Source organism: Equus asinus, chromosome X, assembly GCF_041296235.1.
Source record: "Equus asinus isolate D_3611 breed Donkey chromosome X, EquAss-T2T_v2, whole genome shotgun sequence".
NCBI lineage: Eukaryota > Metazoa > Chordata > Mammalia > Perissodactyla > Equidae > Equus > Equus asinus.
Window position 1 is genome coordinate 96,391,587 of NC_091820.1, and position 22,830 is coordinate 96,414,416.

Genomic DNA, 22,830 nt, shown 5'->3' on the forward strand with positions numbered 1-22,830 from the left:
TGAGGCCTCCAAGGGACCCCCTTCCACCTCTCTCCAGAAGCAATGAAAGAATAACTTGGGAGGGCATCCCCCGCCGAACCTCGGGGGGCGGTCTGGCTTTAAATCACCTTTCCTCTCCCTGCCTGCTTTCCTGACACCTCCTCTACCCACCTGACTTTTTGTGCAGAAAATATGGTAGGTCATGCCTGGAAGGGGCTCGCAACAGGATAGTTTGGCGTTTAATCCGTTCTCACTTTAGTGATGCTTTCCTAACGCTGTTCCTCTTCATCCTCCATTTTAGGGGGTAGTGGAGACAGAGCGGGAGGTGATTCACGGGTACAAAGATATTTGAGTACTAATCCTCTCCCATGAGCACGGAGATTTTTCCTCATGTCTACGCTCAGGCCTCTGCATATTTAGGTGAGGAAAATATCGTGGGCATCAGCAGGGGAAGCAGGGCCTAAGAAAGGGTCACGTACACACAGGGGTAGTTTGGTATTAACATGCGTCTCTCCATCCATCTCTGCTTTCCCTATTTCCTTATCCCACATTACCTTCGATTATTTCAGTGCAACAAATATGGTAGGCAATAAGGACAAGACACTTTGAGGAGAGGAACAAGAAAACACCACGGTGTTTAATATTGACCAACAAGTCAGATTAGAGCCGCTTTCCAGACGCCCCGCGCCAACACTGCCCATTTCGTGTAGAAAACTAAGTGCTTGGAAGGCGGCTTGGAGGGGCTTCTCTCAGAGAGAGGACACATAATTTTGGGGATAGATTAAAATTTATCCTCCTCTCTCAGTCTTGTGCCTCTTTCCTGACCTTCTTACCTGGGCGCCTTCCTCCAACCCGCCCATTACGCTGGGCCTAAGGCTTTGGAGAGGGGAGTGTGTAAGCGAAACGCTTTGGTATCCGTCCGCCTAGTCAGACAGAAGCCGATTCACTGCCGCCACCGCCCGAAGCTCGTAAACACGTCAGGGGGAAAAATCCTGTAGGCTTGGTGGGGGGAGCTCCTAAAAGAGGGGAACTAATACCTTTGTTATTAGTCTGCTTCTCTCGGTCCAGCCCTGCTTCCTCTATATCCAGATCCCGCCCCTGCCCATTCAGTATACTAGAAACAGCCAGGGTGGGCGGGGCGGAGTTCAGCGACGGAGGGAAAAGCGGTGCTATGCGAAGCGCGGTATCACTCCGCTTCCAGGAGGCCGGATCCCCTTAAACCACACTCTAGCTCCTCCCGCTGTCGATTTTGGTACTGGGGACGTGGCAAGGCAGAGTCTGCGGAGCAAAAGGTAGCTGTTAGTCACCAGGAGCAGGTCCCTAAGGAGCCCTGGGAACGTAAAGAAGGGAATATCAAAAAGTGACAATCGTTTGCCAGTTACGGCCCTTAAACTGATAAAGCGGGTATCTCGTCCTAAATCTCAGGTGCCGGGCCAATCCCTAAACACAGTCGCCGCCATTGTCTCGTGTCCTTCTGCCCATCTGACTGTCCGTCCCTCTTTCTGTAGGGCACGGCACCCCTTGAGGCAAGGAAATGAGAAAACTGCCTCTGATCCAAGCAGAGCAGGTCAGTGAGAAGGCGGGCATTGCTTGGGAGTGTGGATATGGGTATCAGAGATGAACGTGGGATAGAGGACCTGGTCATGGGGCGCGGACGGTGAGAGGGAGAGAGGGACGGGGGTGATTTGAGTGGCATACAACGATGAATTTAAAATGATCTGCCTTTCGCCAGCTTGATTTCCAGACACTCGCCCCACCTCCGACCGTGTTTGGGAAGGGAAAGGAGTATAGTAGCGGCTTCTAGCGGAGAAATGGCGGATTATATAATAGGAGGAGGGGCTGCTTCTTTCCGGGAGAATAGTTGTCTGGAGAGCTCTGAGAGGCAGGTTGTAAGCGTTTGATAGTCAAGGCTGTGGATTAGAAAAGGGTCTCGTCCTGGTTACTAGTCTGACCATTAATAACCAAGTCTCTCCCTCTGTCTTTTCATTTGGTCTTTTGGGTGTGTATCATGCGTTAATTTGTGTAGGTCTGTTCCTAAATTTGCGGTACTCCACGTTTCTGTAAAGATCTGCAGGGGGCAGCGGACATCAAGGGGAGGGGATAAGAAAAAGGAAGTTAGCCTAATTTCTGTAGAGTGGGCAGTGCTTGGAGATGGTAAATAGCTAAGAATAGAGCAGGTAAGGGTCTAGGGGGAACTTCAGATCTTTTTGCCAGCTTTCCAAACAGTCCTCCCTTACTCCCCTTGTGTTGCAGAGAACGATAGGTTTTGGGAAGAGGAAAGAAACATAAGGAATTAGATGAAATTTGGAAATAATACTTTCTAGTGATTTCCCAGCTAGCTTCCATGGCTTGTCTGAGCGTTCCATCCTTACTAACACCACCACTATTTTGCAGGGATATTTGAGTTGTCTCTGCAGGGGAATTGTCAGACTTTGGGAATGGAGCAGAGGAACTTGGAGATTGGGGGGAAGGGAAGGTAGAAAATTTTGGCATAAAGCTACGTGTGTCTACAAAGGATCGGTGTCCTAGGTGCTGATCTCCACCAGGAACTCGGTCTCCGTTGTCTCCTGTGTCTCTGTTTATTTATCTCTGTGTTTGTAAATCTCTCTGTAGATCTGTCCCTAGGTCTGTGCAACTCTCAGGTGTTGTGAAGGTTTGTAAGTGGCAATCCAAATTGAAGCTAGGAAATAGTAAAGAAGAGAAAAATGCCCTGTGTCTAAGTTTGGTGTGAGGGTAGAGGGATGAGGGATAATTGACACTAGAGAGTTCTATCTCCTCTTTTGCCAGTTTATTAACACCTGTTTGATCCCCTCCTGATTTAGTTTGGAGTCTTTGTAAGCTTTAGGGGTATAGAAGGGTGACACCTGCTTTTCTCACTTGCCACTTGCTTTTCCTATTCTTATGCTTTACCCCAGTCCAATTCTGAACTAAGCAAGAGAGGACGAGGAGCAGCCTTGAAGCAGGGCAATGGGGCAAAGCTACCAGAAGGAAGGAAACACCAGACAAACTACAAATATAGGGACCAGGGACCAAGGTCTGTCTATCAAGAAATCAGTTTCCATATCCTCCTGTTTATTTGTCCATAGATCTGCCTGTAGGTTGCCATAGGGCTTGTCATCATTGGAAGCAAGGAAGGGAGAAGAAAATTACTCCAGATTAGTTCAGGTTGGTATGAATGAGTGTGGAGACTTCCTCAGTAGACCTGTAGAATGAGTTAGTGGAAATATGCTTGGGTCCAGCAGGGGTACAGAGCCAGACGAAGGATTCCTCAGTCTCTCTCATTCCCATTCGGCTTTCCCCCTCTCCATACTCCTATTTTATGTCTGGAAAGAAGATTAGTAGTACCTGGAGTTGTAGGGAGCTGAAATGAAGGGAGAATTTGCTAAGTGTCTACCTCTCCCACTTAGCACTGAATTTCTATACTCTCTTGCCTCTCTGTGCTAATCAAAATGAGAAAAAAATTGGAAGAGACTCAAAGCCCCATTTTCTTTCTCTACCCCTAGGTCCAACTTCAGTGGCAGATCTGGTGGCCTTGGAGTGGCTGAAGACCACCACCCTCCACAGAGCTGCACTCAGGCCCACAGCTATTCTTCCCTTCCCTGAGTGAGCTTCTTCTGCACGTTGTTTATATTATTGGCAGAGCCTATAGTTGAAAAGAGAGCTGAGTGACTACGGGACTTTGTAGGAAAACATCAACCTGGCACAGACCTTCAGTCAAAGCTGAGACAGGGGTTGGGGTATATAACTTGCCTTTAACTTGGATCATGACTGGCTCCAAGACTATGGCAGTGGCAGAGGAGGGACTGGGGCTGGCTTGAAATCTAGAATCAGTGGCCCTGCCAACACTAGAGCCAAGGCTAAGATCCAGGACAAGGCAGTGGCTGAGGCAGAACCGAAAACACAACCAGTGACCCAGGCCAAGGCTAGAAATGGAGCAGTGGCCAGGACACAAACAGTGACCTACACTGAGGCTGTGGCTATGACAAAGGAAGTGAGCAAGATGGAAGCTATGACTAAGACTAGAGTGATGGCTGAGGCTAAGGCAAAACCCCTGGCAGAACCTGATATAGTTCCCCAAACCAAGTCAAAGTTCACGCCCATGTCCAGTGCTGTGACCAAGTGTGAAGTTAAGGCTGGTGTTGGAAGTGAAGCCAATATCAGGTCCTTTGCCAAAGCTGGTGATAAGGCCAATAATGAGTCCAGGCCCCAGAGAAGGAGAGAGGCCAGCCTCAAGTTCAGGGCTGGGGACGGAGCTGATGTTGTAATCAAGTCCGGTGATGAGGATGAAGAAAACGTCTGCTCCTGGTTCTGGAGTGGAGAAGAGCCTAGTGTAGGATCCTGGTTCTGGCCTGAGGAAGAGACCCCTTCTCAAGTTTATAAGCCTCTACCTAAGATCCAGGAAAAGCCCAAGCCCACACCCAAACCCGAACTTACTATAAAGCAAAAAGCTGCAGCGTGGTCAAGAGCCAGGTATAGTGTCCTGGTCCCAATAGAGGGAGGGGAGCGATCCTTACCTCCAGAAGGAAATTGGACTCTGGTTGAGACTTTGATTGAAACTCCTCTGGGGATTCGGCCTCTGACTAAGATCCCACCCTATAATGGGCCTTACTTCCAGACCTTAGCTGAGATAAAAAAACAGGTTAGGTATAGGGAAAAATATGGGCCCAATCCAAGAGCCTGCCGCTGTAAATCACGTGACTTTAGTTTAGAGCCTAAAGAGTTTGATAAACTCGTTGCCCTACTTAAGTTAACTAAGGATCCTTTCATTCATGAAATAGCTACGATGATAATGGGCATCAGTCCTGCTTATCCATTTACCCAAGATATAATTCATGATGTAGGTATTACTGTTATGATTGAAAATTTTGTCAATAATCCAAATGTTAAAGAACGCCCTAGAGCTTTAAATATGGTGGATGACAGCTCTGAGTCTTCTGAAGAACCAAACACAGAAAAGTCATACATACGTCAAGTTTGTAAGGACATAATCTCTTATCCATTGAACTCCCCTGTGCAACTGGCTGGACTAAAATTATTAGTGCACCTGAGTGTGAAATTTGAGGACCACCATTTGATTGCCAATTACATTCCAGATTTCCTCATCTTGTTAAACAAGGGGAGTGTCAAAACCAAGTTTTATGTTTTAAAAGTGTTTTTGCGCTTGTCTAAAAATCAAGCCAATACAAGAGAACTGATCAGTGCCAAAGTACTGTCATCGTTGGTTGCACCATTTAACAAGAATGAGTCAAAGGCCAATATTCTTAACATCATTGAAATATTTGAGAATATAAATTTCCAGTTCAAAAAGAAGGTGAAGCTATTTACCAAGGAAGAGTTCACTAAATCTGAGCTTATTTCCATATTCCAGGAAGCAAAAGAGTTTGGTCGGAAACTCCAAGACTTAGCAGAGCACAGTGATCCTGAGGTGAGAGATAAAGTTATACGATTAATACTCAAACTCTGAATAGCTGTATGTTCTCACAAAGGCTGGAACAATTTTTTGGTGTTGTAATATGAAACCAATGCATATTGTAACTGTAAGTTCAATATTCATGTTATCTGTGTTGATTGAAGGAGTCACTTTTATGGATACCAAATGATCTTGAGAGCTTAAATATTTGTTGATATTTATTGTGCTATATAAATTGGGGTATTTTTAGTATTTCTGCAACATGACCTGATAATGAACATATTCGTCCTGAGAAAGCTATATTTGTCCTTTATATTGACATGTGTATTCATTTGAGACTTCATTTAAATGTTAATAAAGTTGCATGCTAAAATTGTTGAAAACATTGTCCTAGTTCTTCAGTTGAAATCTAGTCAGAGAGATAAAGCACAAATAACACAAAGATGATAAAGAGCCCTGTCTGTCTGTAGAAGGGTACAAACAAACAAGTTCACATTGATGGTTCCTTTAGTTTCAACATGTTCAAGGAGTAGAATCACTCTGTGTACAAGAAGACAGGACTGTGCTACTAGCTGACATCTGGGCAGATCTGGGGAAAGGGGTGAGGACACAGACTTAGGAGTAAGAGAACACAGATGCTTTCATTCCAGTCTGAGTTCCAGAACTTGTGCTCAGCCTTTCACATAGGATGTCTCATCAGGATACCTTGAATCTTTTTAACCTCCAAGAGAATTCCTAGTTCTCATCCCTATTAAGCAAAGCCATGGAAGTGTGATTCTGAAAGGACCCAGCCCCACGGTGCCCTCAACATCCAGGGTAGATGGTTTACTGCTTCATCTGAGGTTCCCTCCCCCATAGACGTGGGCCTCAGAGGATGGTCTTTCTGGGAGCCAACTGCAGAAACTATGTCATGGATAGTCTCATTTATCCTGCTTTGGTGACCGTTTACTCTCATACTTGCTTTTGTTTGCTGGACAATGCTTTGGACTTGGTGTCTAAAGGATAGGTGCCACCTATCCTTGGTGGCAGCCCCTTGTTTATGCTGTTCCCTTCTGGTCAGAGATCAGTTCTGTGAGACAGCCACAGGATACCAAAGTTCTTTAGGAGTGTGTGATTTGGAAGGAATTAATTCCCCTAATCCCACTATCCTGACTATTTATTTTACAGAACTGAAGCCATGTTGTCTATACTACCTCAGCTGCTCCTGTTTATACTTAACGAAAGCTAGATTCTGGTCATGGGTTTCTGCCATAGAATGCCAGAGTATAGATTGGGATCTGGGTCACCTCTGCATCTCCTATCCTCTTTCTACTTTGCTGTAATTATCCTCTTTCCTTTACTGCCCAGAATTGGTAAATATGGATATTAGAATCGGTATACAAATACAGGTCTTTCTATTGAAATTCCTCTCTCCTAACTTTTTATGTATTTAGGGGAAGGCCTAAAACTGAAAAATCCCAACAAGGTGTCATGTACCCCTAATTTTAGCAGCTCTCCCTAGTTTAATTTCTATTAAGGCTGGGTCTGAACCTATCTTTCATACATATAGGAGTTAAAATGAAGGACAACCAGCCACACTTGTGTATTAAGGGTAAAAAAAAAGCAGGTAGACTTTTTGCAAAATGAAGTTACAACTTAGATGACTTTTGAAGTTCTTTATGACTTATTTTGTAATCCACAGAACTCCCATAGCCTCACATTCAGCTGTGGGTACTGCTTTCAGAGTTGGGGATCATCACAATACAATTGAACCAGCCCCTTTGGAAATATTCTGTGTCTCAAATGCCCTACGGAGCAGACAATCAGTTGATGACTATGGAATTTTCTGTCAGCTAAAGAAAAGAGTGATTGTGGAGTATGTAGGTATTTTTGTCAAAGCAAGAAGCTGATGGTCTCTCCTTGGGTAGGAATTATGGGAGACAGAGTCATTTGTCAAATTGTTCCTGGGGTATGCTTGAAGTCAAAACCCTGTTACTCATCTCTTGTTTCATCTCTTTTCAGGAAAAGTAATCAAGATAAGCCCATGCAGTATCAGGGCTCGTCCAGATGTTACTTGTCTTAAAATCTTGCTGCCTGGGGGTAAAAATCAGTGTGGATTTCTCATCTTTCCTGTCGTGAAGCAAAGCAAGTGATCTTCCTACAGCACAGCTGAACTATTAGCACCCACTGACCCTCTACCATGCCCTCAATTTTAAAAGAGGAACTTTCAGTGGGAGTTCATCTATAAAATATTACCAAATTCCCTAGCAAGGCTTTCAAGGCTCTGTACCCTTCAGCACCTTTCCATTTTCCCCCTTGTATCCTACCATGTGACTTATGTTCAAGCCACACTGGACTGTTTGTTGTTTCCTGACTATTTTATGCACTTCTTTACTTTTGTGCATTTTCTCATGCTGTTCACTCGTCCTGCAATGCCTTTGAAATCCTTTTCCCGCCTGTAGGAAAACTATTCATTCTTTTAGGCTCAGCTCAAATGCCAGGTCCCTTTGAAGTCTTCCCTCACACCCTTATCTTCCCTGTCCATATGTTGGAATTAATAGCTCTTTCTTCATTTCCATAGTTTTTTATTTACTCCTCTGTTTTATCATTTGTCTTTATACCACACCTTGGAGTCTTATTAGTAAGTTAGAGCTTGTGTTTAGGGACAGTTAGCATAGAAGAGGAAGCTTGGGTTTTGAGAGTGTCTGACTTCAAATCTGAACTTTTTATTATGTATGGTAATAATAATTATTAACATTTATACATTTATTAAGTGCTCACTATGTACCAGATACTGTTCCATGTGCTTTACTTGTATTAACTATTTAATTTCTGAAACATCCCCATGGAGTAGGTACCGTTATCCACTATTTCTCACTTTTTACATGTGAGAAAGCTGAGATACTGATTGGTTAAATAACTTGGCCAAGCTCATTGAGTTGGTTAGTAGCAGAGCTGAGATTCACACCTTTGCAATCTGAATCAGGAGCTAGCATATGTAACCATTTTGTAACTCTGTACCCCCGCACAACTTCTACTAAAGTACATTGCCCATCCCCAACTTAAATTTGAGTGTTATTAGTCAACCCTGTCCCTTACTTCTTCTGCTTTTTCCCTTTGTGTTGGCCACTTCCTGCTTTATCTTCATTCCCTACCCAACTAAGCATTCATGGTCCATCACTTTCAACATGTTTTTAAGTATTTTTTATTGTGGTAAAATATATATAACATGAAAGTGGTAATTTTAATGATTTTTAAGTGTACAATTCAGTGACATTAATTGTATTCACAGTGTTGTGCAGCCATCACTACTATCTATTTCCAAAACTTTTTCATTACCCAAAGGAGAAACTGTGTAACCATTAAGAAATAACTCCCCATTCCCCTACTCCCTCCAGCCCCTGGTAATCCAGTCTACTTTCTCCGTGAACATGCCTATTCTAAATATTTCTTTTAAGTGCAATCATACAATATTTGTCCATTTGTGTCTGGTTTATTTCACTTAGCATAATGTTTTCAAAGTTTATCCACGTTGCAGTATGTATCTGAGCTTCATTCCTTTTTATAGCTGAATAATATTCCACTGTGTGTGTGTGTGTGTGTGTGTGTGTGTGTGTGTGTGTGTGTGTGTATACACCACATTTTGTCTACCCATTCATCTGTTTATAGACACTTGAGTTGTTTTCACCTTTTGGCTATTTTGAATAATACTGCAATGAACATTGATGTACAAGTGTCTGTTCAAGTCCTTGCTTTCAATTCTTTTGAATATATACCTAGAAGTACAATTGCTGGGCCATATGGTAATTCTATGTTTAGCTTTTTGAGGAACTGCCAAACTGTTTTCCACAGCAGCTGCAGTATTTTATGTTCCCACCAGCAACGTACAAGGGTTCCAATTTCTCCACATCCTTACCAACACTTGTTATTTTCCATTTTTTAAATAGCTATTCCTAGTAGGTGTGAAGTGGTATCTCATTGTGGTTTTGATTTGCGTTTCCATAATGACTAATGGTGTTGAGCATTTTTTTTATGTGCTTATTGTCTATTTGCATAGAAGATCTTTGGAGTAATGTCTATTCAAGTTCTTTGCCCATTTTTTAATTGAATTGTTTGTCTTTATGTTGTTGCATTGTAGTAGATCTTTATATATTCTGGATGCAAATCCCTTATCAGCCATATAATTTATAAACGTTTTCTCCTATTCTGTAGGGGTTTTTTTTATGATATTATTGATGTCCTTTGATGCACGAAAGTTTTTAATTTGGATCATGTCCATTTTATCTATTTTTTCTTTTGTTCCTTGTGCTTTTGGTATCATATCTAAAAATCCATTGCCAAATTCAAAGCCAGAAAGATTGATTCCTGTTTTTTTCTGAGTTTTTTTCTTTTTTAAGATTGGCACCTTAGCTAACAACTATTGCCAATCTTCTTTTTTTTTTTATTCTTCTCCCCAAAACCCCACAGTAGATAGTTGCATATTGTACTTGTGAGTGCCTCTGGTTGTGCTATGTGGGACGCCACCTCAGCATGGCCTGATGAGTGGTGCAATGTCCGTGCCCAGGATCTGAACTGGTGAAACCCCGGGCCACCAAAGCAGAGCACGCGAACTTAACCACTTGGCCATGGGGCCGGCCCAAGAATTTTAGTTTATAGTTTTAACTTATATTTAGGTTGCTGATCCATTTTGAGTTGATTTTTGCATATGGTATGAGGAAAGGGTCCAACTTCATTTTTTGCATATAGGAATCCTGTTTCCTCAGCACCGTTTGTTGAATAGTCTATTCTTGGCACCCTTGGCAAAATCAATTGGCGATAAACACGTTGGTTTATTTCTGGACCCTCAATTCTATTCCGTTCATCTCTATGTCTATTTTTATGCCAGTACTACAGGGTTTTAATTACTGTAGCTTTGTGGTAAGTTTAGAAATCAGGAGGTGTAAGTGCTCCAAATTTTTCTTCTTTTTCCAGATTGTTTTTGTTAACCTGCATCCCTTTCCATTCCACATGAATTTTAGGATTAGCTTTTCCATTTATACAAAAACATCCACTGAGATCTTGATAGAGATTGCACTCACTCTGTAGACTGCTTTGGGGATATTGCCATCGGAACAATATGAAGTCTTACAATCTATGAACACAGAATACCTTTCCATTTATGTAAATCTTTAGTTTCTTTTAGCAATATTTTGTAGTTTGTGTACAAGTCTTTCACACCTCCTTGGTTAAATTTATTCATAGATGTTTTATTCTTTTAGATACTATTTTAAGTAGAATTGCTTTCTTAATTTCCTTTTTACATTATTCATTGCTGGTATATAGAAACATGACTGATTTTTGTGTGTTGATCTTGGAACCTGCAACTTTGCTGAATTTATTAACTCTACCAGCTTTTTTTATGGATTCTTTGTGAATTTCTATATATAAGATCATGTCATCTACAAATAGAAATACTTTTCTTTCTTCCTTTCCTATTTGAATACCTTTTATTTCTTTTTCCTGTCTAATTGCTCTGGCTAGAGCTTCCAGAACAATGTTGAATAACAGTGGTGAAAATGGGTATGCTTGTCTTGTTCCTGATCTTAGAGAGAAAGATTTCAGTCTTTCACTATTGAGTATGATGTTAGCTGTGGGTTTTCGTAAATGCCCTTTATCGTGTTAAGGAAGTTCCCTTCTCTGCCTAATTTTCTGAATGTTTTTATCATGAAAGAGTGTCAGATTTTGTCAGATGCCTTCTTCTGCATCAAATGAGGTTATCATGTGGGGGTATTTTGTTGTTGTTTTTCTATTAAAGTGATGTATTACATTGTTGTATTAAAGTGGTATTTTACATTGATTGACTTTCATATGTTGACCACCCTTGCATTCCTTGGATAAATCTCACTTGGTCATGGTGTATAATCCTATAAATATGCTATTGGATTGGATATGCTAGTGTTTTCTTGACAATTTTTGCATCTATGTTTATAAGGAATATTGATCTCTAATGTTCTTTCCTTCTGATATCTTTTTCTGGCTTTGGTATCAGGGTAATGCTGGCTTCACAGAATTTGTTGGAAAATGTTCCCTCCTTTATTTTTGGGAAAAGTTTGAGGATTGGTGTTAATTCTTCTTTAAATGTTTGGTAGAATTCTCTAGTGAAGCCATCTGGTCCTGAACTTTTCTTTGTTAGAAGGTTTTTGATGACCGATTCAATCTCTTTACTGTTTATGGTTCTGTTGAAATTTTCTATTTCTTTTTGAGTCAGTTTAGGTAATTTGTGTGTACTTAGGAATTTGTCGATTTTGTCTAATTTGTTGGCACACAGTTATTCATAGCGTTCTCTTTTAATCTTTTTTTATTTCTATATAATTGGTAGTAATGTCCCCACTTTCATTTCGGATTTTAGTTATTTGTGTCTTCTCTCTCTTTTCCTTTGTTAGTCTAGCTAAAGGTTTGTCAATTTTGTTGACTCTTTTCAAAGAATCAACGTTTGGTTTTATTGATTCTCTCTACTCTTTTTCTAGTATGTATTTTGTTTATCTTTACACTAATCTTTATTATTTCCTTCCTTCTGCTAGGTATGAGTTTAGTTTTCTCTTCTTTCTCTAGTTTCTCAAGATGTAAAGTTAGGTAATTGATTTGAGATCTTTATTTTTTTTTCTTTTTTTGGTGAGGAAGATTGGCCCTGAGCTAACATCTGTGCCAGTCTTCCTCTATTTTGTATGTCAGTTTCTGCTACAGCATGGCTTGATGAGTGGTATAGGTCTGTGCCTGGAATTTGAACCTGCAAACCCAGGCCACCAAAGCAGAGTGCACCAAACTTAACCACTACCCCACCAGGCCAGCCTGAGATCTTTCTTATTTTTTTTTTTAGGAAGATTAGCCCTGAGCTAACATTCATGCCCATCTTCCTCTATTTTATATGTGGGACGCCTGCCACCGCATGGCTTAATAAGTAGTGCATAGGTCCGCACCCATGATCCGCACCTGGGATCCAAACCAGCAAACCCTGGGCCACGAAGCAAAACATGTGAACTTAACCACTTCGCCATTGAGCTGGCCCCGATCTTTCTTATTTTTTAATTCAGACATTTACAGTTACAAATTTCCCCCTGAGCACTGCCTTGGCTGCATCCCATAAAATTTGATATATTATGTTTTTGTTTTCTTTCATCTCTAAGTGTTTTCTGATTTCCCTTGTGACTTCTTCTCCAACCCATTGGTTGTTTAAGAGTATGTTGTTTAATTTCTGCATTTCTTAATTTTCCAGTTTTCCTTCTGGCGTTGGTTCCTAGCTTTATCTACTGTGGTCGGTGAAGATACTTCATGTGATTTCAGTCATGTTAAGTTCACTGAGACTTGTTTTGTGCCCTAACATGTCTGGAGAATGTTCCACATGCACTTGAGAAAATGTGTATTCTGCTGTTGTTTGGTGGCGTGTTCTATATATGTCTGTTATGTTTAGGTGATTTATAACACTGTTCAAGTCCTCTATTTTCTTTTTGATCTTATGTCCAAATGTTCTACCTATTATTCAGTGTGACATTGGAAGTCTCTGACTGTTACTGTAGAACAGTCTATTTCTCCTGTCAGTTCTGTCAATGTTTGCTTCTTCTTAGAGACTTTGCCTTCCTGATTATCCCCACTCTATTTTTAACTCCACTCTATCTATAGGTTCCTCCATATCTGCATGGGAAATATACTTATTTTTGCCAGTAGAAGGAAAATAATCATTTCCCCAACTCTATCTCCACAAAGTTTTCTAACTGCCACCCTATCTTTCTCTACCCTTTCACAACAATGCTTTCTACTTTTCCACATTTGTTTTTCTGCTTTCTCATGTTTTTCTCAGTCCTCATACAATTGCAATCTAGTTTCTTTCTCTACTACTCTACTGAAACTCTGCTCTCAAGGTAACCAAAACCCCCATCTTCCCTAAGGAAAAAGGACAATTTAAATTTTCTAAATATTTTATTTACACATGTTCTTACAGAATAATGCTCCTTTTCTACTTTTGATGTATTCTTCCATGCATTGGGAACCTTCATTAGAATAACAACTCTGACATTTCTGTGCCTTCACCCTTACTCTTGTCTTTCCCTCTTCTGTTTCTCTTTGGAAGAATGTCTTCCCACTAAGGATTGTGTCCTACTCTGCTTCTCTATAACATAAGTTTTCAAGTGTAGGTTGGAATAGGTGCACAGTTTCTAATTGGGTAGGATATTGTATCAAATTCTGGGATTTATTTTGAGGAACACTATTGCCCGAAATTCTAAGTCACATTCATCTGTATCAGATTTGTCAGTAACAAAGATTATATGTTTATCTCTCATCTGCTTTATTATTATTCCCCCAGATTTATGGAGATATGATTTACATATTACGTATGTAAGTTTAAGGTGTACAACATGATGATTTGATACACGTATATATTATGAAATGATTACCAAAATAAGGTTAGTTAACACCTGCATCCCCTAACATGATTACCATTTTTTTGTGTTGATAATATTTAAAATTTACTCTCTTAACAACTTTTATATTGTTAATTATAGTCACAATGATGTATTTTAGATCCCCAGAATATATTCATCTCATAACAGGAAATTTGTGCCTATTGACCAATATCTCCCAATTTCACCCACCCCCAGTTCCTGACAACTACCATTCTACTCTATTACTATGACTTCAGTTTTTTTAGATTCCACACATAAATGAGAACATACATTGTTTTTCTCTATCTTATTTCTCTTAGCATAATGCCTTCAAGGTCCATCCTTCTTGTTCCAAAAGGTGGGATTTCCATTTTTATGGTTGAATAATATTCCATAGTATATATACCACATTTGTGTTATCCATTCATCTGTTGATGGACACTTAGGTTGTTTTCATGTCTTGGCTATTGTGAATAATGCTGCAGTGAACTTGGAGATACAGATGTTTCTTCAAGATAGTGATGTCATCTCCTTCAGATATATACCCAGATGTAGGATTGCTGGATCATGTGATAGTTGTATTTTTAATTTTTTGAGGAACATCTCTACTGTTTTCCATAGTGGCTGAACCAATTTACATTCCTACAAACAGTGCACAAGGGTTTATCACTACAAATTTCCCTCTGAGACATGCTTTTGTCATATCCATAAGTTTCAGCAGGTTGTGCTTCCATTTTCATTTGTTTCAAGATATTGTTTTGATTTCATCTTTGTTCTATTGGTTGTTCAGGAGTGTGTTGCTTAATTTCCACATATTTGTGCAATTTCAAGTTTACCTCCTATTATCTTCAGCTTGAAGAACTCCTTTCATTTTTTCTTTTAAGGCAGGTGTAATGGTGATGAACTGCCTCATCTTTTGTTTTTTGGGAAAATTCTTTATCTCTCTTTCATTTCTGAAAGACAACTATGCTGAGTAATGTATTCTTGGTTGGCAAGTTTTTTTTCTTTCAGCACTTTGAATATATCATCCCACTCTCTCTTGGCCTGCTAGATTTCTACCAAGAAATCCTCTAGTAAGTATTTCCCTTCAAGAGTCCCCTTATAAGTTACAACCTTCTTATCTCTGCTGCTTTTAAGATTCTCTCTTTATCTTTGACAAAGACAAAACATCTTTGACTTTAGACAGTTTTGTTATAATGTGTCTTAGAAAAGCTCATTTTAGGTTTGAATTTTGAGTTGACCTATGAGGTTCATGAACTTGTATATCCTAATCTCTCCTCAGATTTGGTAAATTCTTAGCCATTATTTCTTTAAACAAGCTTTTTACCTCTTTCTTCCTCTCTTCTTTTTCTGGGACTCCAGTAATGCAGCGATTTTTTTCTTTTAATGGTGTCTCATAATTCATGTAGTCTCTTCATTCTTTTTCATGGTTTTTTCTTTTTACTCTTCCCAATGGAAGATTTCAAATGACCTGTCTTCTAGTTCTCTAATTCTTTCTTCTGCTTGGTTGAGTGTGTCATTGAAGCTCTCTTTTGAATTCTTCAGTGCATTCAATATCTTCTTCAACTCTAGGATTTCTTCTTTTTATTTTAATGGTGTCTATATCTTTTTTTGAGCTTCCCATTTTGTTTATGCATTTTTTTCCTAATTCCATTTACTTGTCTATGTGTTTTTGTGTAGTTCACTGAATTTTTTTAAGAGGATTATTCTGAATTCTTTGTCAGACAGTTCATAGATCTCCATTTCTGTAGGGTCAGTCATTGGTGTTTTATTAGTTTCTCTTGGTGAAGTCAAGTTTTCTTGATTATTCATGATCCTCATGGCCTTGATTTGGTGCCTGTGCATTTGAGGAATTAGAACCTCTTCCAATCTTTATAGACTGCTTCTGCAAGCAAAGCCCATCACCAATCAGCCTGCTCAGAGATTCTAGGTGGGCCATCTGGTGGTGTCCATAGGAGGGCTTTCTGCTGGATTCTTTGAGTGGATGGGTCTGGTGCCTGGGTCAGCAAGTGGGCAGGCCTGGTGCTTGGGTACATGGGGACCAGTCTGCTGTCTGGGTCCAGACCCAGGCCTGGAGCCTGGGTTCACTGGGACCTGCTAGGTGCCAGGAACCACTGGAGTGAGCCAAGTGTCTCAGTCCATGGGGGCTAGTCCTGTATTAGGAGGAGCCATGAGCCTGGTTTCATAGGAACCAGCCTGGAGGCTGGGCCAATGTTTACTGCTCTGGTGCTGGGGCAGGACAGGTGCTTGAGTCTGTGGGAGCTGTCCTTGAGGCTGGGCCAGAGAGGCTGGCCTGGTGCTGGGGCAGGCTAAGAGCCTGGCTCTGTAGGAGCTGGTCTGGAGTCTAGGTCTGCGGGGCCTGACCTGGCCCTGGGGTGGACTGGGGGACTGGGGTTGCAGGAGCTAGTCTGGTGCTGGGTAGGTCAAAAGTCTGGGTCTGCAGTAGTCAGCCTGGCACTGGGCCCAGCCAGGAGCCTGGGTTCACAGTGTCTGATTGGGAGCCTCAAGTGGTAGGAGCCACTGAGGGGTGCAGGAGCTGGCAAGCACAGGGATGTGTTGAGACCCTGGGTTCACAGGAGTCTCTTAGGAGCCTGGGCCGTGTAAGCCACTCGGGGCCACAGGAGCTGGCCTGCACTGAGGTGAGCCAGGAACCCAGGTTTGCAGGAGCCTGCCATGAGCATGGGTCTACAGGTGCTGCCCCGGGCCATTGAAGCTTGCTATCACTGGGGTGGAACAGGAGCCTAGGTTCATGGAAGCCCTATGGAAGCCTTGTGCCACAGGAGCCACCTAGGGCTGTGGGAGTTGACAGGCATCAGGGTGAGTCAGGGGCCTGTGTTCATAGGAGCCTGATGCTTTTGAAGCTGCCTGTGGCCATGGGAGCCACTTGGGGCCACTGTTGCCAGCAAGCACTGGGTTTGCAGGAGTTGCCTGGAAGTCTGGTATCATGGGAGATGCCTGGAGCTGTGGATCTGGTAGGTGCCACAGTGATCTGGGGGCCTGGGTTTGTGGGAACCTGCAGAGAGCCACCTAGAGACACAAGAGTCAGCCTTGTGCTGGAGCAGTCTGACTCTGGAGTCTATAGTGAAGTCAGATACCTTCCATGGGGAGGGTGTCTTTCTTCATGTTGGGCTGACGGGTCTTGAGGGGAGAGGTGATGGGAGTAATATAAATCTACCTTTTCTACCCTCCTCAATATGCCTTTTTTTTATTTCTGTGCTTCACCCAGGTGTTGTAGCCTTTCACCTGGAATCCTTGGGTCTTATAAAGGTACTTTTGTGCATGGATAGTTATTCAAATTGATATTTCTGAAGGGGTCAAGCACTAGAAATTTCTATGCTACTATGTTGTTGACATCACTGCCTGCTTTATTCTTTTTCCTCATTTTGGCCAGAACATGGGTGGGAGAAGAGAATTGATATTTATTTGGCCTCTCAAGTTGAAACTAATATAATAACTTAATATGTTCTGATTTCAAAAAAAAATGAACATCATAAATATAGTTAAAGACCCCTTTGAATGCAATTCCTATCCCAGTTGCCTTCTTAGAGGCAACCCATATTGCCAATTTCCATAGAAAAGTTCTATGCTTTGCCTACATACAAATATATTCAAGTGTTCTGAGGGTTTTTTAAAATTTTAAATTTTATCACAGTATATGTGTTATTCTGCAACATTTTTTCTTAAAAGTATGTCTTAGAGATTTTCTCATCTAAGTATATATATCTCTTTCTTTCTTCTTAGTGCTGTATTGTATTTCACAGTATTGCAATATCGTTTTTGTTTCTGTCGGTGGTTCTGAGAAATAGACTCCTGGGTCATAGGGATTTTTCATTTTAATAGATATTTGAAACCTCCTTACAAAAGGATTATATTATTTTATGTTCTATCAGCATATCAGAGTTCTTGGTTCCCCACACATCCACGAATAGTTCTGAGTATTTGCATATTTAAACATATCTGCTATCCTGATGGATGAAAAATGGTATCTCTTTGTTTTAATTTACCTTTTACTAATGTTGAAGAACATATATAAGCTCCCTTAACTCACCGAAAAAAATCAGATCAGGAATATGAATTTCTCCTTTACGAATGCAAATCAATTTGTAGGCAGCTAAATGCATGTTAGCAATCTCTGGAGGCTAAGGAAAAGTCTGAAGAGAAAAGCATGTTTTTTTGCATGAACTTAATATTCACAAATCCCTGATATGTAAAGAAAAGATAAGAATTCTCACAGTGCAAATAAATTTGAGTTTACTATTACAAGATCTTATAGTCTTTTGTTTCAAATATGTTAAGACACTGTTCAGATTATATAAATCATCAATAATTAGTGTGATAATGAATGATAATTTAAAATTCTGTTAGATGATTAAATTCAGTTGTAAGTTTACCAAGCTTTTCTTAAAAGCTCAATTTATCTTTGTGATGTTAAGAACAACTTAGTTGATCATCTTCATACTACAGGATAATTCCTTAGAAAAATGAAATTTCACAGTTTATTTTCTAAAAATATACTCAACACATTTTTTGTTGATGTACTCATTCGTAATTAGTGGTATCTTATCATTACCAACACAATTGAGGACCCGCAGCTCTGGGAGCAGGCTCTTTAAGTATGAAATTTCATTTTCTTGGGTAAGAAAATTTCTTCTCTCTCTTTAAAGTGAGATTTGAAGAATTTTCAAACATGTCTAGACCTGGCTAGTGTTAATGTCCTTTTGGGGGGTTGATTTATTCACCAGAGAAGAAAGTCGGGCACACAGAACTCCAGGTTGAAAAGGGAGAAAATGGATGAATGCAAACATGTGATCTGATCTCTAGATATTAGAACTATATGGTGCTACATCAAATTCCACAATCTGATTGCACTAAGATGACCCTATGTTAAATTAGAAATTCTACAACAGTAGTTTTTATTCTCCAGGACAGATTTATTTCGCTGAGATAACACAGTTTAAGTGACTTATACTCTCTGAAGCACCTTACGTGAGAAATCCTTGTCCAGAGCTAATGATTCATTCCTCAGTGAGCCAGTGACCAAGTACAAAAAAGCTCCTAGAGAGGGGCACACTATCATCCTTCAATTTTCCTAAATAGATAGTAATTTCTTCTGAGTCAAAACCTGTCTGAGATGAAAAACAAAAACTTACTTGAATGTCATTCCTTGGTGTGTAAATCCCTACTGGGTAAGAAACAGGAAATGGCTCAAAGGTCGTGCCTTTTTCATTTGAGACTCCTTTTAAAATAATGTGATTTTTCTGGTATACGAAGAATGATGGAACTTTTATGATTTACGTAAGTCCATTAATGTCATTATTTTGGTGTATATATAAATTGTAAAGTCTTGAAATATATCATTAAAATTTCCAAAGATAGCCTAGGTGAACAACTCTATTGAGTAAATAACTTTACAATTACAATCTCTCTCCCTTTCTCTTCATTCTACAAGAAACAGTTCTATGCCTGTATTGTGCAGAAAAGAATATTTTCTTCTGGGGACTGTTGTGGCCACCCCTCTGAGACAGAATACACTATCACCCAAAATTTGATTCAGATGTCAGACTGATTATGGCACACATACACACACCAAGACAGTATGAAAAGTTTTATTACTCACATAATGAGACTTTCTGGGTAGAGCAGAATGGCTTTCAGACAGATCCAAAAATGGCTTGAGGGGCTGGCCCCGTGGCCGAGTGGTTAAGTTCACGCACTCCGCTGCAGGCGGCCCAGTGTTTCGTTGGTTCCAATCCTGGGCGCGGACATGGCACTGCTCATCAAACCACGCTGAGGCAGCGTCCCACATGCCACAACTAGAAGGACCTACAATGAAGAATATACAACTATGTACTGGGGGGCTTTGGGGAGAAAAAGGAAAAAAATAAAATCTTTAAAAAAAAATGGCTTGAAAGAGTGGGACAAGGAGGCATCCTTGCGGTTTTATGGTGGCTAGGAGATGGGTCCAGGGTGAGGGTTCCTCCATGTGGTTTAAACTTCCCACCAGTGCCTAAGGAGGGGGAACATTGGTTTTATGTTCTGCTTGTCCATTTGTGGGGCAGAAGGGAAAGTTATCAACTTACTTATATGTGGGACAGAGGAGAAGGAGGGGTAAGGCTTAAAAGCTTCAAAGATCAAAAAGTAGTCAAAGATCAAAAAATGGAGTCAGCCTCTTTATTCCAGAGTCTTTAAAATATCTGCTTCATTTACCAGTCTAGAAGCATATGCAGATAGGTTTCCATTGTGACTGAAGCAAAAAGTCAATTTTGATCGATCAAATTTCTCTGAAATATATAATTTTGTTCTGGAATCTTTGACCCAAAAGCTGAATCTACCGGCATACCTTAGAGTTGCAGGGATTCAATCAACCAATGGCATGGATATCTTGAGTAACCTAAGTTTTGGTTCCATTACATCAATAACAGGGTTTGACGATTAATATAATGAATAACAAGTATTTTCCTTCAGTGCTTCTCAGAGCAAAAACATTAGGCTTACTCAATTTGGCTTTATAATTAGCAACATGGTTCAAATGACATCATCAATAAAGGGAAAAGACAACTCACAGCATAGGAGAAAATGTTTGCAAATCAGACAAATGTTACAGATTCCGTATCCAGAATATATAATAAACTCTTACCACTCAATAAAAAGGCAAATAGAACAATAAAAAAATAGGGAAAGGATTTGAATACACATTTCTCCAAAGAAGATATGCAAATGACTGATGAACACATGAAAAGATTCTCAACATCATTAGTCTTCAGAGTAATGCAAATCGAAACCACAATTATACCACTTCACATTCACTAGATGTCTATAGTTCTTTATAAATGCGGATAATAGTGTTAGCAAGGATGTAGAGAAACTGGAACCCTTGCACGTTGCTGGTGGGAATGTAAACTGGTACAGCCATTATGCAAAACAATTTGGCATTTTATCTAGTGTACCATTTTAATTTACTTGTTTCCTTTTCTGTATGTATTTTAGTTTTCTCTCTTAGTGGCTACTCTAGGGATTATATGTAATATCTTAAGTATATAACACTCAAGTTTGAATTAATGTCAACTTAATTTCAATAGTATACAAAACTCTGCTCCTTTACAACTCTGCTTTCCTGTTTATGTTGCTACTGTCACAAATTCGATCTTTATACATTGTGTGTTCGTTAACATGCATTTATAATTATAGTTTTATGCATTTGGCCTTTAAAATACAGCAGAAAAAACAAGGTTTAACAAAACAAAAATGCAGTAATACTGGCTTTTAAAAGAATTATTTGACTTTATGTTTTAGAGCAGTCTAGATTTACGGAAAAATTGAGTAAAAAGTACAGTGAACTCCCATATACTACTTCTTCTCCCCCACCACCCGCCTTCCCCGCTCACAGCTTTCCATATTATTAGCATCTTGCATTAGTGTGGTATATTTGTTAAAATTGATGTATGAATATTGATACATTATTATTAACTAAAGTCCCTAGTTACATTAGGGTTCACCCTTTGTATTGTACATTTCTATGTTTTTTTAAATTGTGCTAAAATACACATAACATAAAATTTGCCATCTTAACTAATTTTATGTGTACAATTCAGTGACATTAAGTACACACATTGTCATTAAACCATCACCACTATCCATCTCCAGAACTTTTTTATCATCTCAAACTGAAACATTATATCCGTTAAACAATAACTTCGCACTCCCCACAGCCCTTTGTGAGCACTATCCTAATTTTATCTCTATAAATTTGACAACTCTAAATACATCATATAAGTGGAATCTTGCAGTATTTATTTTGTGACTGGCTGTTTCACATAGCATAATGTTTTCAAAGTTTATTCTTATTCTAGCATGTATCAAAATTTCATTTCTTTTTAAGACGGAATAATATTTCTGTAATATGTCTGTATATACCATATTTTGTTTATTCATTCATCTATCAATGGATATTTTGGTTGTTTCATTTTGGCTATTGCGAGTAATGCCACTAAGAACACTGGTTGTACAAATATCTGTTCAAGTCCCAGCTTTCAATTATTTTGGGTGTATAACTAGAAGTGGAAGTGTTACAACATATAGTATTCTATGTTTAATTCTTTGAGGAACCCCCATACTGTTTTCCAAAGCAGCTCCATCATTTTACATTCCCACCAGCAATGCACATGGGTTTCAATTTCTCCACATCCTTCCCAACATTTGATATTTTCTGTGTTTTCATAATAGCCATCTTAGTGTGTGTGAAGTTGTATCTCATGTTTTTGCTTTGTATTTCCCTAAAGTCTAGGGATGTTCAGCGTCTTTTCATGTGCTTATTGACCATTTGTATATCTTCTTTGAAAAAATGTCTATTCAAGGCCTTTACCCTTAAAAATAGGGTTGTTTGGGGCCAGCCAGGTGGCACAGCAGTTAAGTTCACACATTCCACTTCGGCGGTCCAGGGTTCACCGGTTCAGATCCAGGTGCGGACATGGTACCGCTTGTGAAGCCATGCTGTGGTAGGCATCCCACATATAAAGCAGAGGAAGATGGGCACGGATGTTAGCTCAGGGCCAGTCTTCCTCAGCAAAAAAGAGGAGGATTGGCAGCAGATGTTAACTCAGGGCTAATCTTCCTCAAAAAAAAATAGGGTTGTTTGGTCTTTTGTTGTTGTTTTTAGGCATTCTTTATATAGTCTTGATATTAGCTGTTTATCATATATATGATTTTCAAGTATTTTCTCCCATTCTTTGAGTTGCCTTTTCACTCCCTTGAAAGGATCTGTTGATGTACAAAAGTGTTTTTTTTGTTTGTTCGTTTTAAAAGTTAAAGGCGTACAGCATGATGGTTTGATTTACATGTATTGTGAAATGATTACCACAATAGGTTCAGCTAACATCCATCTTCTCATATAGATACACTAAGAAGAAAAGACAGAAGGAAAGAAAAAAGGAAAAAAAATTCTCCCTGTGATGAGAAGTCTTAGGATTTACTCTCATAACAAAGTTCCTATATATCATACAGCAGTGTTAACTATAGTCATCATGTTGTACATTACATCCCTAGTAC

General features: G+C 39.8%; 2 protein-coding genes across 5 annotated transcripts in view; both read left to right on the forward strand.

Moving 5' to 3' along the window:
* Positions 1-1,226: 1,226 nt before the first annotated feature.
* GPRASP1 (G protein-coupled receptor associated sorting protein 1) overlaps positions 1,227-22,830 on the forward strand; it is a 49,372-nt gene continuing 27,768 nt past the window's right edge. For 2 of the 4 annotated variants that reach the window (XM_070502337.1, XM_070502340.1), the window contains exons 1-3: positions 1,509-1,546; positions 3,483-3,582; positions 5,348-5,404. The gene's annotated coding sequence lies outside the window, so the exon portion shown is untranslated. Of the gene's footprint in view, positions 1,272-1,508; positions 1,547-3,126; positions 3,145-3,482; positions 3,583-5,347; positions 5,405-22,830 lie in introns of those variants that run through there. The other 2 variants (XM_070502338.1, XM_070502339.1) reach the window with 2 other exon arrangements.
* On the forward strand, positions 3,576-5,777 carry ARMCX5 (armadillo repeat containing X-linked 5). Its single transcript, XM_070502342.1, has one exon. It carries the CDS (start codon positions 3,959-3,961, stop codon positions 5,441-5,443), a length of 1,485 nt encoding a protein of 494 aa, XP_070358443.1. The 5' UTR covers positions 3,576-3,958; the 3' UTR covers positions 5,444-5,777.

What these genes read in the sequence shown, in the direction of transcription:
- ARMCX5 (XM_070502342.1), top strand. Translation starts at nt 3,959, where the DNA reads ATGACAAAGGAAGTGAGCAAGATGGAAGCTATGACTAAGACTAGAGTG.